Genomic DNA, 16,640 nt, shown 5'->3' with positions numbered 1-16,640 from the left:
AGCATCTTGCATGCATTTCGAAACCTTGGTCAGCAGTGGAAAACAGACTTCCTACTAAAAGTCTCCCAGCGTAAGTATTCCTCACGGGGGGGGTGGAGGGGTGGGGTGGAAGGGAGGGTTAATGAAGGGTTTTGTTATGAAACTGTGGCAAAACAATTCCAAAACTATTTATACCGTGGAACGTTATCTGAAGTTTTCTATCAAAAGTTACAGTCCAACACACACCAAGTATCACATTTACTTGATGTTGTTCCAGATGCCTGGCACTTCCACAAGTAGTGCTGCTCTTGTTTGCCTTGACAAAGAATGTGACAGCATGACATATAGTGAAATTTGTTTCCTGACCATCTCAGATCATTTTTCAATATATGAAAGTAGTGCCACTTTCTGTGCACTATGCCAGATAACCACTTACTCAATTTGCTTCTTTCATTACAAGGTAAGCTAAGTCATACTGCTTCAATGGTGCCTGCTACTGTAATTTAAGTACTGGGGAGTTTTGTGACAAACATGCTTGTCCTGATATTTGGCAAAACTACCATCTACTTTTTATAATTTTAAGTATAGCTTATCAGAAGTAAATGAACTGAAGAAAAACACACTGGATTACTTGTAAAAACATAGGTCATCTCAAGCTTGTGTAAAGATGATTAACAAGATGGGTCAGTTTTTATAAAGTTGCATTTCAGGAAAAACTTGTTTCAAACATAAAGCAGTAATCTAAAGCGCTTTCTTTCCTATAAATGTTTTGAATGTAAAGCCTTATGTGATGGTCATTTACAGTTTGATGCCTCACATCCAGCTTACTTAAAATGCATTTTTGCTGAATTTGAACATGATGTCCCTTCTTAATTATACTATTTTGGGAGTTTACATTTTGTAGGAAAAGAGACGCCCAGAGCTTTTTAAAAAAGGAGCAACATCCCCCTCACTGCAATCTACAGACATCTTTGAATCCAGTCATCATTCTTTTCCAAAAAAATTTAGTGGTGTTTTACATAAAACAGGGCAAAATGAAATGCTTCACCCATGCTTACACCACTAGATAAAAATGAGGGATGATGCAGGGAACATCCACATAGAGGGAGAACATTTTAGATGACTGACAAAGTCAGATTAAAACTAAAAGCCTGTTAAAAGGAAGCTGTTTCAAGAAGCAAGCCAAAATATCAGATAGATTAGATCATGATTAAGTATGAGCAGAAAGTAAACTTCCAGCAGGCAAACAATTTACTGTTCCTAGAACTTCTAAATTGTAAGACTTTAAACAAATTAGAACCTAAGGTTTGCGCAAGAAAAAATAATCCACGTTATTTTGAATTGTAAGGGCTTTCACAATCTTGTTAGAAGTGGCAACAGATGAAAATTGTATCCGCACACAGACACAGCACAAAATACCCGTAGAAAATTTTTATTTGTAACAGGTGCCTTGACCTTTACATTCATTTCCTTTTCTACTTAATTATAAGAACTATATCAAATGTCCAATACAAACAAACATAAAACATCAAAGAAAGCTGTATTTTCCAGAAACTTTATTCCACGGGACACCATACAAAATATTAAAAAAAAAAAATGCATTATATGCATTTGACATCAATTAGAAGTATTGACAATGAATTGGTCTTCAATAACAAACACATGACCGGCACAAACTGTGCTACAGCAGGTCTAAAAAGTTTCATTACTTTGTTGTTTGGAAAACCTACAATTTTTAAGATTACTTATTTGAAATCAATTTACAGCAGCCTACCAGTTAACAAACATTTACACAAAATCAAAACAAAATCCCAGCTTGGTGTAGCTACTGTAGGGCAGGGGTATTTTACGCAGATAATGCTACTACTTTGAATTTGTAAAACGAAGCACTAAAAATTATCTTGTCTGCTACGTGAACATGAATCAATCACATAAACTGAATTGTCCTTTTTCAGTTCAACTTTCTTGTAGAACTGTTGACTGAAAATTCCATTTTAGATTACAGTGCTTAATATCCAGAACATTACCAACTGTAATCTAGCTTAATTTTCATAAATTGTTGCTTTTGTTCTATATAAAATAAAAATATAACTGGGAAGTGCCAAACTGAGCAAAAGTGCATACTGCATTAAACAGACAGAAAGCACAAGCTGTCTGCTCATCAAGGACAGTTTGTGTGCAGTGCCTTAAAGGATACAGACTCATACACTGTTTAGCTCTGATTTCAGTCATTTCATTGTTAAATTTGTCTGAATTGATGACAACACAGATTATGGAAAGTCAGTACATTCCCATACTTTGTTTACAACAGATTTACTCCTGTGGTCTGCTGCTCTAGTCACAACATTCTCTTCCAGAAATCAACAATACAAGTGTTCTCAGAAAACACATCTCTGAGTGAACAACTGCATTAATAAATGTCAATAATAAAATATGAAGTCTTTCTTACAAAGATATCCTTAACAAAAGCATAACAAGAAAAGCACATAATAAAATAACAAGGGTGTAACCTGGGTTTTGATATTGTTCTTTATTTCAGCAGGATCCAATATGGAGAAAATGAAAGAAGTTTGTTATCTTCTCTGTATGGTGGCTCTCAAAGGTAATACAAAGCTCAAGTCTTTCTTGTCTCGCAGTATCTGCCAAGACTGAGGAAAAAAGTAGAAGGGTTAGAAGGACAAATCATATTTTCCATCAATATTTAAATATCCTTTTAAGCAGTAAGCCTCACAGATCCACGAAAATAAATTTGATATTTTTCTCCTCTAGAGGAAAGATATTTATTTATTTATGCAGAGAAAAATAATTGAGAAGTACACAAAATGCAGAGGACTATTGAGAAAGGTACATCCTTTCAAGAAGAGAGCAGATTTGTGTTTCTGGAGACTGTGACAGATATTCACATTATTTAAGTATTACATCAATTCTCTAACTGCAAAATAATTGTCCTAAAAGCACACATACCAAAACTACTGATACAGGCAGTTATACTCTGTCATTTGCAGAATCCGTGTCCTGAAAGTTACTGTTAGCATTTTCTTCGGTATTCTTGTGCATTCCAAGACACAACTGTCACATCTTTTAGATCATGAACTTGGGAATAATTGCACTGGCCCTCCTATCTTAACGCACAGTTCATTTTACCCACAATGTGCAATTAAAGTCACAGGAAAAGATATCACTCAATAGCAGTGAGCCATATTTACATTACTTCATTTTCCTAAAGAAGATTAGAATAGTTTTTTATTTATGCATATTTATATGTATATTCTATTTTGTAGAATATGTTTACAAACATGAAGTATCCATACGTGTAATATATGCAATCTATACTGAATGTACTTATCAAGTACACTTTGTACACACTACATGATATAAGGACAATCATAACCATCAGAATCAGGCAAGCACAATAACTATCATTTGTTTAGCCATCTTGAAAACCAAAGTGACCAGAAAAATAAAACGGATGCTATTTTTACCTTAAAAAATTCCTCTTTGATAGTATCAAACTTCTGTTTTTCGTGTACAGCTCTAGCAGTGTTTGTCCTATCAAAGGGCTCTGCAAGATCAAAGGCAAACATTAAAAGTGTTAAAAAAACCTACAGCTATTCTATTTCACAGAGCTAGCAATGAGGAGGAAAAAGTCAACGTACCATTTCTTCCCAATAGGTTTTTAAGCAGCTGATTCCAGCTTCTTTTTCAAATCTGATTTTGTGTAATATTAATCCACAATAGTCTCAAACCCTAAGCACTCTAACATGTAAACCACAAATACTGTGAAATCATTATTTCTTGCAAAGCACAATATGTTGGTTGTGCTGAACTCACGCACCAGTAATTATCTGTGACTGCGTATTAGTCTACGATATCAGAATAAGATTTTGTATATGGAAATGTTTTAAGACTTACTACACATTAGATTCATCTCATGCAACAGTTTCAGTGAAAAACAGAAAAATATTAAAATATCGCTTTTTAGGGTATTATGTGATTTTTATGAATGGCTGTAAGAATCTGTATCTATTCACAGATTCTAAAGTTTGCAGCTATCAGACTACAAGTTTATACGGTTTTTAATGTTTTCCTTTTTTTCCTCTGGAACATTTTTTTAATTGAAGTACTATTTGCTCCTGATAAAACTTCCTAACATATGGAAAAATAACAGTTGCTAAACAATTATGTATTATGATGCAGTAGAAAAATGATTTCTTAAGTCTTTGTTGCCTTACTAGAAAACTACTTAAATAACAAGTATATTTCAGACTGCTGGAATTTATTAAAGTCCTAAAAAGCCAGCAAAGCATAAAAATGCATACTGTTTTTTTGTTTATTTGGTGTACTGGGTTTACATGGCAAGGCTTTGGTATCAGAAAAGTGAAGACCTCTGTGAGCAGAACCCAGCACCACCCTATGTCAGATCAGAGCCAGTCTCAGCTGCTCCAACAGGGACTTGCAGTGAGGTTAAGAAAGGGGAAAACCTTGCACAACAGCAGCTGGAAGAGAGGAGTGAGGAAATGTAAAGAAGCAGCCCTGCAGCCATCACCGCCTGGGCAGGAGCAGGGCAGGACGTGCTCCAGGCGTGGAGCAGCAGCTCCCTGAGGCCCACGGAGGAGCAGGCCGTCCCCCTGCAGCCCACAGGCACCACGCGGAGCAAATCTCCCGTGCAGCCACTGAGGAGCCCACGGTGCAGCAGTGGCTGAGGCCCGGAGGAGGCACAGCCCACGGATACCCCGCAGGAGCAGCCCGTGGGGAGCAGCCTGCGGTGGGGCGGGAGGGCTGGGGCAGCTGCCGCCCGTGGGACAGTGCCAGAGCAGCTCCTGAGGGGGGCCTGTGGGACGGAGCCGTGTGGAGCTGTGCCTGCAGAGCTGCTGCCCGTGGGGAGCCCACACAGCATCAGCTGGGGTAGGACAGCATCCTGTCCCACATGAAGCAGGGGCAGAAGGTGGCCATGAAGAAGTGCCAGAGACAGAGTTATGAACTGACCACAACCCCTGTTGCTGGGGGAGCAGGTAGGAGAAAGTGAATAAAGGGAAGGCATCTACAGTTTCTTTCAACTCACTGCTCTAGCCTATTGTTAATTGGCAATAAATTGCAATAATCTTCCCTACACTGAGTCGTTTGGACCATCATGGTAATTTATGAGTGACTGACTGCTGTCCTGATCTCCACTCAAGAATTTTTTTTCATTGTATTTTCTTTCCTTGCCCCATTGAAAAGGGGGGATGAGAAAGCAGCTGTGTGCTGCCTGGCTACCTAACTTGTGTTAAACTACAACGCTTGGTTGTGAATTGCTTTTATTCAGGTAGGGACATAAGGTAAAATAAAGCACTAAGTAGACATCAGGAGGGATTACAACATTGTGTGGACTGGGACTTGAAATTTGGAATATATTCTGTGGCACTGTAGTTTTATTACTGAAACCTATTTAAATCAAATAAATACTTTCAAGCAGTAAATTTCGCATCTGGGAAGTTTCTTTAACTTTTTTCTTCACACTAGCTATACAAAGGTTTTAATCTATGTTTACACGGCAGATTTATTTTTGCATCAAACAATTTTGATTGAAACAAAAATATGTCAATTAAATTAGTGAATCACCTAGTCCTCTAGTACAAAGATGTCACTGGTTAGATTGACCTACTGCTACAAAGAATCCCACATCCCTTAGCATGTGAAACAGAACGGTACTTCTTTTGTTTGTCTTACACATGATGATAACTGCTCCTTTAATGCCAGGATCTTTTAGGTATTTATTTTGAGCCAAGTGAGATTTTTGTGAATTAACAAGACCACAGCTGTACAATCTTCCTTAACTCACAGGGGGAAAAGGCAGTCTTCCTAGTCACAAAAAACTGACTCACATCTTCCCTTTATTCTTGCATATTTACTAGCTGTCAGCAGACAAATTCATTCCCTGAAGCAAAGTAGAAATACTTCTGCAATCAGCAACTATTTACACCACTTTGCATTTTCTAACCATCTGTACAGTAAGACTCCATCATAAGTTACTTTGTTCACACGCTGAGAATATTAAAAGAAAAAGAATGTAATACAACTTGAACACCAATTTTTGAGGGAAAGGCTAAAGAGACATTGTTCTTTCAAATGAAAATATAAATAATCATAAAATTCCAAAACTGCTACAAAACAAACCCTGAAGAATTATTTCTATTGTTATTTTTAATGTCTGGTACAAGAACAAATAAGATACAGCATAGAAAGCTTTCGATCCTGTTTCCCTAAGTGACTGCTAATTGAGTTCTCATAAAATTACCAGGTTTTGAGTATTTCCAATCTTATCTTTTTTTTTTTTTTTTTTAAAGTGAACATATTATATTGTTTGATACAGACAAGACAACCTCAAAACAGAACGATCACCATCAATTTAGAGATTCTGACAAGGATATGCGCCAGAAAAAGCAGTGTTCTCTCTATCCCTATAGTGGTAATTGCCAGCCAAATTTTAAACTGTTTGAAAAGAGCACCTCTGCTATTTTGTTTCTCAAAAAGCAGAAACAAAGTGAGAATCAGTCTCAAGACAATAAAACTTAAAACACAATTTTGTGTTCTAAAATGGCTGTTTTGTATGCTAATATTCTTTTTTCATAGAAAATTAATCCTATTCCACCACACTGAAATGCCATGCAAAAGTTGAAAGCCTGAAAGATACAGGCAGCCGCCTTGTAACACAGAGCATCAGCATCATGTGACAGCAGAAGGCACAGCTGCTGAGCATTCCCACCTCCCACATTCAGAACATAGTCTCAGCAATTTCTGCACAACGCTATCCCAGATCACTTCAGCTGCACAGATATTTTTGAATTCTCACATTTCTTAGCTCTGAGACAGCGAAGTCAAACGTGAAGCCTTCTTCATAGGTTTCAGTGTATTTTACCCTGCAACTGTTGGTTTTGGTTTTTGTTCTCCTCCCACGACTTTTTTCTTTTTTTTTTTCCTTTTTTTTTTTTTTTTTCTCCAAATGTCCACATAAGGGACAGGAATTTCACCACGTGGCCTGACATAGCATATGATTTTGACATTGACATAAATATGATTTACAGCTCCAACCACATAATAACTGATTTCACCTGTAGGTAATCTTCTCCACACAGAACAGCACAATCACATAAAACTGCATGCACACATGCAGGATGTACATCCATCCTGCCACAAATCTTGAGGAATGCCTGCATCTAAATCACAGGCTTTCTGCCTTACTGCGCCTATCCCCTCCACTACAGGATTTCTGCAGTCTCTCAACATCTCTGGCCAGACTGTTTGGCTCATATCCAAGCTCCCAGTAATCTTTTTTCCAAAAACTTCAATGTTTGGAGTCCTAATCCTAATAGTCTCCTATTTATGTAAAGCTAGGACCCAAGATACCTTCCACATTTCAAACCTTCACTTCTTACCTCGGTGTCCTAAACCAGATACTTCTAATTCTACTTCTTCTGCCCCCATGTTGCTTTTCAGCTCCTGTCCTGCAAATCTGCCTTCACCTGCTGCACTCTGACTCTCACTTTTCTTTTTTCTTTCATCTTCACATTGCTAACTCTTTCCAGCCTACATGACAGTTCCCAGTCCCTTCCCTACTTTTGTTTTCATATTTTGCTCTAACATCACAATTCTTCTCTGTTATTTTCACTTTCCCTGGTCTGGTCTTCACCTTCTCCATGTAGACTACTGATGGCAGTTGAAGGGCAACAAGAGAACAAGAAATAGGTTCTTGCGTTGTGCTAATTCCCAGTTCAGCTTGAACTACAGGTGCCAAGACCAGTGACTCCAAAACACAGCCTGGGTTTCACCTCTAGTTCTGGAGGGTATCACACTTTGTCTGTGGAAACTGCACATACAAAAGCCCATCAAAAATAGTAGCTGCAATTGGATCAACGTATGCATAATTTACTTACTGCTAAGACATGAAATGCCAAAGCGTTACTAGAACAAAGAATATTCTTACAGAAGAATCTGAATATGGTCCACTCTATTTTTTCAGAAGATTAATCTTGGAAAAACTGAAGACTATTTTTACAGAGCAGCCAAGCATATTACTGTCCATAAAGGCCATTCCTTGTCAAAGCCTGAATCACTGTGCCAAAAGTAACAGGGCAATGAGTCTTCTTGAAGAAAAGGTCAGGGGAACTATTTTTAAACACTACAGAACTTAAAGCTTCCTTCTCAAATGTTTTCAGTAAGACTGTTTCCAACACTATTTACACTGATTAAACTTCATTTACTGCATACATATATTTCACATGCACATAATTAAATTTTATGGTGCTCATATTTAAGTGATTGATTTAGTGTCTCAGTAGTTAAAATGATAATGTAGCTTTAAATTTTACCTTCTACACATATATATTTGTTTCTCCATTCAACATCATCAGGTCTTGGAATAGCTTTGGCCTCACGAACTGAAATCATTTGATGGCTCCAACTAGAGAAAAGGAAAAGAAATTGCAGACCTTTAAACTCTTAATTCTGAATGAATAATGTCTGTTTACATTAATAAACTGTCTTACTGCTCTGTCTCAAGCCTATATATTATAGTACTTTACAGTAATGAGAAAGTTAGTGTAAAATACTATACAAAAGTAAGGAGTGCTTTGTAGGAAACAAGAAAGAATTCCACAAGCACTTTAGTATATTTATGAAAACATTTGCAAAACAGAACATCGTAGATTTGCATGTTATCTTGGATACGGAGTCCTGCATTTATTTCTAAATTCAAAATAAATTATAATCTCATAAATTTTTCAGATATTTCTTTGGGAAAAAGAGTTAAGAGCAGAGGAAGACAAAGCATTTCATTAATGTGCATTCAGTGATCAAGATAGAAAAAGAAAGCATGCTTACAAATGAGCTTTCCCAGTGCAAGAAGCTTATTAGAAAGTACTAATATCTTGTATATGTGGTAATTTAGATATTCTGTAACTGTACAAAATTTAGAACAACTCAAAGCAGCCTTTGAACGTAAGCTACTGCATGCAGCAGTTTTACAACCATGGAACCAAAAGAAATGATCGCACTGAAACAGGAACAGCAGTGCAATTTAGAGAACAATCTTTTTGAGGCTTGGCACAGTGATATGCCAAACATAATGGCAACCAGAGCAACATTTACAGTTTTATGTTCTCAACCAGTTCTATGCAGCCGTTTTTCAGTTGTTCTTGACTAGACCAGACAAATGTCTTATCACAGCAAAAAGCCTGAAATTCCAACAACAGATCACGATACACCCCAACTATTGGGATAAGAAATAACTGGGTAGCATGCTGCTAGCTGAACTGGTGTTATGTACACTTGACTGGATCTCCTGCTTGTATGGATCTTTTGACGTAACACAAAGATACAGGCAATGTAAATCACCAGTTGTCTGTCACTAGCTGTCATAAAGGCATTAAGTCAGTCGTGATAAGATAGTTTACATTAGCTAAAAATCTGTGCCTATAGATTCTACAAATTAGCTCAAGTACAGCTCATGATTAAAATCACTGTTAAAAGTCAGCCGTAATCCCACAGAACATGTATATTGCTCTTCAACAATAAACAAAGGAAACCCACACAAAGGGAAAAAACAAGAAACTGGATTATCACAGAAAAACTACAGCTCCAGAACATTGGTTGTGACTGGAAGAAGCAGGCAGTTCAACTATCTGTCTGAAGTACTGTTTTACCTCAAAAAACACTTCTGTTCTTGATCTCTTTTTTTCTTTAGGTTAAACTTGGCTTTCTCCTTCATCAAGAAATAAAAACACTTATACTGGCTCAGTAGGAAGCAACAATAAAATATGTTTCTATCTGTTTAAAAAGCTTTGTATAAGGACATGAAAACAATTAGTTTATCTCATTAAATCTTCATTAATCCTGCCTTGGTACCAAAATCAGCATGAATTAGAAGTGAATTACCAACAGCAAATGATTTATTGATTTTAACCACTTTGACTTGCACACAACTCCACAACTGCCAATGCCAAGTGAATATTCTACATCCTTGTATTTTAATCCACAGGCTAACAACAATTATTTGAAGAGCAATCTCAGTCATCAGTTATTTCTGGCGTGACAGCCCACATCATGTATGTGTACCACATACAGAAAGCAAGAATTTGATAGAAAACCAGGTGTAAGCCTATGTATGAGTTAAAAGCTTGCATTTTCCAAAGCATTACTATCATCCATTCCTGTAAGCAGCTTTGGCTTACGAAATGCGTACAAACTACAAACATATTGAAGAACATGATCACCTTGTTACCTAATTGTGCCCTAAAGGGAGCTGCCAGGAATTGTGCTTTATATTTTATCAAGACAATGTAGCTCATTTTTGATTATGTCCACCAAATATAACTTAACCAAGGATAATCTTAACTTGAAACAAGAAGCGTAAAAGCAGCACAGTCCCCTAAAGATGACAGTCTTTATATTCCCTAACAGTATTTTCTTTGCAGCAAGGCCTTACTTCAAGGTCTTAGTATGTAAAACGGCAGCCAAGAGGAAACCTGCTGCCTTCACTCACTGAGTGAAGGTAGAAGTGAAATCAGACACTCTTTTAAGGAGGGCCTGGTAAACAGGGACCAGTTTGCAAATACTTTCTTCCAGTACATTTCTTTCCATACATTTTTATACTTTGTCACATTCCCTCCCTGATCTGCAGAGCTTTAACAGTGACAGTGAAAACTGAGTTATAAGCATACATAAAGCCAGCTGCATCATGTGAAACATCATGCAGATTTGAACTCCACAAGCTCAATATCAAGCAACTCTATCAAGCAAGATAATTTCTAAATGTGCTGATAAACTGTATAAGCTTTGCCCCTATAGTCTTATCTGTGCAGGAACTTCCACATCACAATTTCAGTAGAAAGGGGAAAAAAATTAACTTCTTATATACACAACAAAAAGCTCAGAAAAAGACAGGGGAAAGGAGCAATGTACAAATACAAGGTAACCTGCAGTATATTTGAACAACACAAGGTGATAAAATGACTTCTGGCCATATTCCTTAGATCCATCCTGCTATCAAGTATTATTCACTGCATCAAGTAAAATAAAATATACATTTTAACTGAAAGATCTATTGGCCTTTGCTAGATTGAGGGTGAAATTTAAAATAATGCATCTCAACCCTGATTTATCTTCGTAACCAATACATGCAACAATTGATCAGCTAAGCAATCCAGGCAAGTAATTTCAATTATTCTGTTCAAAATGATGATCTTCATATACGATTACTGCTGACCGTTATACACGGTTCTTTCAGCAAAATGGATCCTGTGTATTAAACTTTGGAGTATTGTGTCCTATACCACAGATGGAAATCTATAAGAATCACTTTCATGAAAACTGAAGTAATGTTTTCTTTAGTAATCTTTTTAACCGAACACATTGCAATTCAGTAACTGGCACAGTACAGGTCAGTTAGATGTGACTTGACTTCAGAGCTATATCATCCGAAATAAAATTGTAAAAAAATATATCTGTGCATAGTAAGACTAGTAAATGTTCTACAGGAAAAGAGTGAAAAATACATTGATTGTAGCAATAAAAAACAGTAGCTCAATGAATACGATTAACAGCCTCCTGTTGTGTCTATTAAACTCATCCATATTCCCACCTACCACACTATTTCTATCAGCGACCTCAAAACAAAGTTATCATATACTGTGTGGCACTAAGTTTATTCTTACTGGCTCGCTATCACACACACACAACAAATGTTGAAACACTTCTGTCTGCCTTTTCATCAACAAGGGCAATAATTTGGGTATTCCTTCTACATCCAGTTCACAGTTCTACAAAACTATGTGGAATTTTGAAAACTTCAAAGCAAACACTCTATTCATTTTGAAACAGGAATTAAAGTTAACAGGGATATAGAGATGACCAAGACAGCAGTAAAACTAAGTTTTATTTCCATAGTAGGAAGAGTTGAAAGTATCGTAAGTTACTGCATTAGGTGACATCTCCCAACCCGACTTCTCAGCTCTACACAATTTTCAAACAGGATTTGTTAAGGATAATTGTTACCTTTTTAGGCTAAATATAATCATTCCATTATTTAAATATTTTACACTGAATGCTGGGAAACCTAGCCAGATATTCATGTGTGTTTTCTTCTGGTTTTGCTTTTAATTTCTTATCCGACAGAATAAAATGCTGGGGTTACAAAAAGACATCAAATACTCTATTAGCATTCCTATTTTCCTTCTGTGTTTTTTTTTTTCATTTGTTTCTGCTATCAGTTATTACTCCTGCATTACTATTCTTTACTGTTGAAGTATCATAAATGATTATATACTGAAGAAATGAAAAATTTTAAGTATTCTAAAACACTAAGATGAGCTTATTACTTACTCAAATTCTGTGGCATAATATTTGAAGAAGCCTATTAGCAGTTCACCGAGACTTGACTCATTTTTTGAGAGGTAAGGAGGAATGGTACATGGTGCCTGATGAACAAGATGCAGCTGCATAGTAGGATCAAAAGATTCCTGTCAAAATAAAATCAGAGTATGTACATACAAACACACATACAACCTTAATCTAGGTGCACATTTTTTTTAACTTCTTTTTTAATTTTTTTTTTTTTTTTTTTACAAAACAAAAGCTGGCCTTAAACTTGTTTATTAGAAGTTCAAGAAAAACTTACAAGAAAAAGATTCTATTATCCTTGATATTAATCACTCCAATGAGCTCAAGCGGAATCATCTCACATAGGACTCTGCCTTCAGTTCATTGAAGAATTTTTACATGGGACAATCTCTGAACTAGACTTGCATTTACAAGCTTTTAGAACAACATGAGTAGAGGCTGAAGAAGAAAGCCTACACCAAGCTGGGTGCAGCTCAACTAACATAGTGTAGGTGAAGATAATGCAGTTATAATCAAGTCACCATAACTGCAATATAGAAATACTCAATCCAAAAAGACAACTTGATTGCTTTTTCTCACAGCATAAGCTTGTATATCAAACCTACTAGCTCTAATATAAGCCTGCACTCTACCATATAATTATTTCAAAGATAGCAGTAGTGTCTTCTTTACCCAAACTATCTGAAAGAATAAGAAGAACCTACACACAAAAAACTTGAATACAGAATGTGGCATTTAAGTTAAGTACATTTCTTTTTCAGAAGCAGTAATGACCTAAGATATTACATATCTCCAGAGACAATCTGTGAAAATCTAACACAGAAGCAAGTTCTGTATAAACTTCAGGACAGAATGATGCATTTTGTGGGCTACTCTTATTTATCTCATCTGGCTGGACAACCAGGAATCCCCAGAATCTAACTCTGTGTATGATATGCTTCAGCATTTCTGCAAAAAGTCAGCTTGGTGCCAGCTGGACCAGATGCCACACTGCAACAGAATGCACAGGTGGGCAGATCTGGCGGCACTGCAGGACTTCTCACCGTTCACATATGTGATAGTGATATATTGAGTCACAGAATTTGCCTTTTGTTTCTCATTCGAGATAAGCATGTGACTTTTACGAGGCACCAATTATCTAAAGCAACTAATTTCCTTCAAAGCACATAAGTATTTTCAGGTTGCAGAAAGGGCTGCAATTGTGATTTCTGAAGAAAAACAGACTAAGGAGGGTGGCTTGTTTCAGAAGCAGTTTTTATGTGCAGTATTAGGACAGAGACACAGTTTTGATCACCTGCAATCACAAGAAATCTCTTTTTTTTTTTTTTTTGGCAATTGGCATTTGCTTATACTATATAATTATTACTACAGTGTATAAGACCAAAATCATTTTGGTGTATTTCTCATTTTCATTTTTTTTTCCAGTGTCAGTTTTCAGAGGTTGTAACTTTGCAGCACATTTTAAATACTTAACTACATTGCAACTTGGGAGAGTAAATGGAAAATGTATTTGCAAATTTCCAGAATGCTTTTTTTCTTTTAATATCTTAATCCACAGTTTTGGTTCAGTTATGTGGCAATCATATCTAGAGTACTCTTTTAATATTATTACTAATCTTATAATATTTACTAATATTTTCTAAAGGCAAGATAAGAAACAAAAATTTATGCTGAGACAGGATAAAAATGCTATTCTTACAGCAGTGTTCTGGAAACACAGGAACCTGCAAATGATTTATCTCTTTCGCAGGTGAAAACTTGCATTTTATACACTCACTAGCATTTTCAGAATTATGGTATTGTCATGGATATATTTTTGTGTATATACATAAAAATAAATATATATATATATATATATATTTGCTTTACTTGTTTTAATCGTTAAAATTTGTAATGTACTCTGAAGACATTTATACAGTTCATACACTACAATTTGAATTATTATTACAAACAAGTATATGTTACTGACTGTCACAGCTGTTTTCTTTAAGTTACATGCTACCAAGACTCAAAATACTACAGCATATAAAATTTAGGCAAACATAATTAGCAAATTTAGTAATTAAAAAAAAATCAGGAGATATAGCTAAACATGCAAGAACTAGAAAACAGTCTTAGATGCTTTTCAGCATCTGTTGAACATTACTGTTCACAGCAATGAAGAGATTAGAAGATACATGGCACTGCAAAAATCAGAGAAAAAATAACCACCACCAAAATTTATCAGAGGTATATCTAAGAAGGATTACAAAACAGGAATAAATAAAACTTTAATTTACTATTAGCTCAAAGGCTTCTTCTGCATCTCGATTATCCTAATTATCTAAGATGGCTGACACCACAGTATTTTCTCAATGATAGCATCATGAAATATTCCCTTTACAGCATTACAGGGAGTATATGCAAAAGAAAGTGTAGCTTTCTTACACTATCTCCACACAATTATTAGCAACAGTAAAAAAAAAATAAAATTAAATTAAAAAATGCATACCTCTACAGGGACATCAAGACATAGCAACAACAAATAAAGAAAAATTTTGAAGAGAGCAACTGAATTGAAAATTAGGAGGAAGGCACAAGGAATTTCTCTAGATAAATGATGACACTAGACTACTAAGCAATAGTTCTTCTGTCCTCAAACAAATATTTAAGAGATCAGCTATTGTTTTTAGGTAAGGAATTAGATAAAAGCTCACTAATTACAGTAGTAATTCTACAGAGGATTAAAATCAACAAAACATGATCTGGATACAGCTGCAAAGGCTATGCCAGAAGGGCATTTTCTTGTTAAGGTGTTGTGAGGTTACAGATGTCTCAAACATACCTTACTCAGTCTCTGAAATAAAAAACATCAGGCAACTCAAGAGCTGTTGGAAGGTACAGAAAACTGAAATACCACAATTGGACAGAAGCAACACTGCTAAACTTATTAAGAGGGATACAGGGATATTTTCAGTTCACCATAGAGAGAATTAGATCAGCAGCTGTCATTAGTACACATTTCTGAGTGAAAACTTCTCTTATAAAGTAAGCTGCTCTCATTAAAGAAATTATCAAAAGAAGCAAATCGCCCTTTTTACAATCAAGTTTATTCTATCAATGACCAGGCTTACAAACTGTTTAACCCATTACAGACACTTAAGAATTCATGTATTTTAGGTAAGTAGTTCAATATACATACATGATGTAGTAAATACATAAGAAACACTTACAGGGTAATTTTTTTGGAGGGATGGAAGGATGGGTTCAGGTAGGGCTATAAAAAAAAAAAGTTCAAAGTTGCTATGATTCACATAATTCATAGGAAACAATATCACTGATTACCTCAAAGGACTGAAATTCTATCTTAGAAATATCTACTATGAACTTCACTAGCATACAGTAAGTAAAAATTACTCCATAAATATTTATATTACTTTATTTTATATATAATAGTATAAAGCAGTTAATTCAGCTAAGGGAAGACACTGTTACTGTTATTTGCAGAAGACATGAAAAATCCACAGCAGCTGGATACTACTTGACTTTGAAAATTTATGTTAATTCATTGTTATAAGAAATTCATCTAGATTTCCAAAAGGCAAATTATAGCTTCACTCATTTTTTCCCCTCAATTTAAAATGATTCTGCCAAAGCATTGGAAATCTCTATATACTGCATAAGTATACACTTTCCAGCTGCTAAGTATTATATACTGAGTCTTGAATATAACTTTAAGATAAAACACCCAATACTTAATAGCTGTTCCTATCCATATAGCATAAATAAATAAAGTCAAATGCTCTTAGCTGGTCTACTGAATGGCAAGTGGGATATTAAGATCATACAGACAATTACAATACTAAACAATTATAACATTTATAAGTCATGAATGGGAAAACATAAACTGCACTATAAAATTAAGAGAGAAAAAATTATCTCCCCGGTCTGATGGTGCTAAAGGTGGACAGAAAAAATTCCTCAAGTTTCAACATCCGTCTAAAGAATCAGAACATTGACAGCACTGTCAGCATTGTTCTTGTACTGAACTTCTAACATTACCATGTCCTTTTACATGGTTACCTGCATCATTCACTAGCAAAAATGATAATTAAGTTCAGCATACAGGACCTTGACCTGGGACCTGATTCAACCTTCAAACAAGGTCTCACAGAGGAAGGGATGTTAAAGAATTCCTCTTCCACAAGGACCAAAAATTAGAACAGCAGAATTCTCACAGCATGCTTGGGATAACTTCAAAGATTATAATATGTGAACTACCAGTTGCTTGAATAAAATCTTTGAAG

The 16,640-nt window shown here is 35.7% G+C and overlaps 1 protein-coding gene across 3 annotated transcripts in view; it reads right to left on the bottom strand.

The window, feature by feature from the left end:
• Nucleotides 1-1,395: 1,395 nt before the first annotated feature.
• The window catches only part of TENT2 (terminal nucleotidyltransferase 2), a 41,169-nt gene continuing 25,924 nt past the window's right edge, over nucleotides 1,396-16,640 (bottom strand). For all 3 annotated transcript variants that reach the window (XM_042825719.1, XM_042825721.1, XM_042825720.1), the window contains 5 exons: nucleotides 15,567-15,610; nucleotides 12,337-12,473; nucleotides 8,328-8,419; nucleotides 3,462-3,541; nucleotides 1,396-2,627 (listed from right to left, as the gene is read on the bottom strand). In XM_042825719.1, the coding sequence (XP_042681653.1) occupies nucleotides 2,553-2,627; nucleotides 3,462-3,541; nucleotides 8,328-8,419; nucleotides 12,337-12,473; nucleotides 15,567-15,610 (428 nt within the window). In that variant the 3' untranslated portion in view covers nucleotides 1,396-2,552. The remainder of the gene's footprint in view (nucleotides 2,628-3,461; nucleotides 3,542-8,327; nucleotides 8,420-12,336; nucleotides 12,474-15,566; nucleotides 15,611-16,640) is intronic.

Source organism: Centrocercus urophasianus, unplaced genomic scaffold, assembly GCF_019232065.1.
Source record: "Centrocercus urophasianus isolate 14NV4802_14NV808 unplaced genomic scaffold, USGS_Curo_1.0 seq_25, whole genome shotgun sequence".
NCBI classification, from domain to species: Eukaryota; Metazoa; Chordata; class Aves; order Galliformes; family Phasianidae; genus Centrocercus; species Centrocercus urophasianus.
This window is presented reverse-complemented; position numbering and strand designations above follow the sequence as displayed.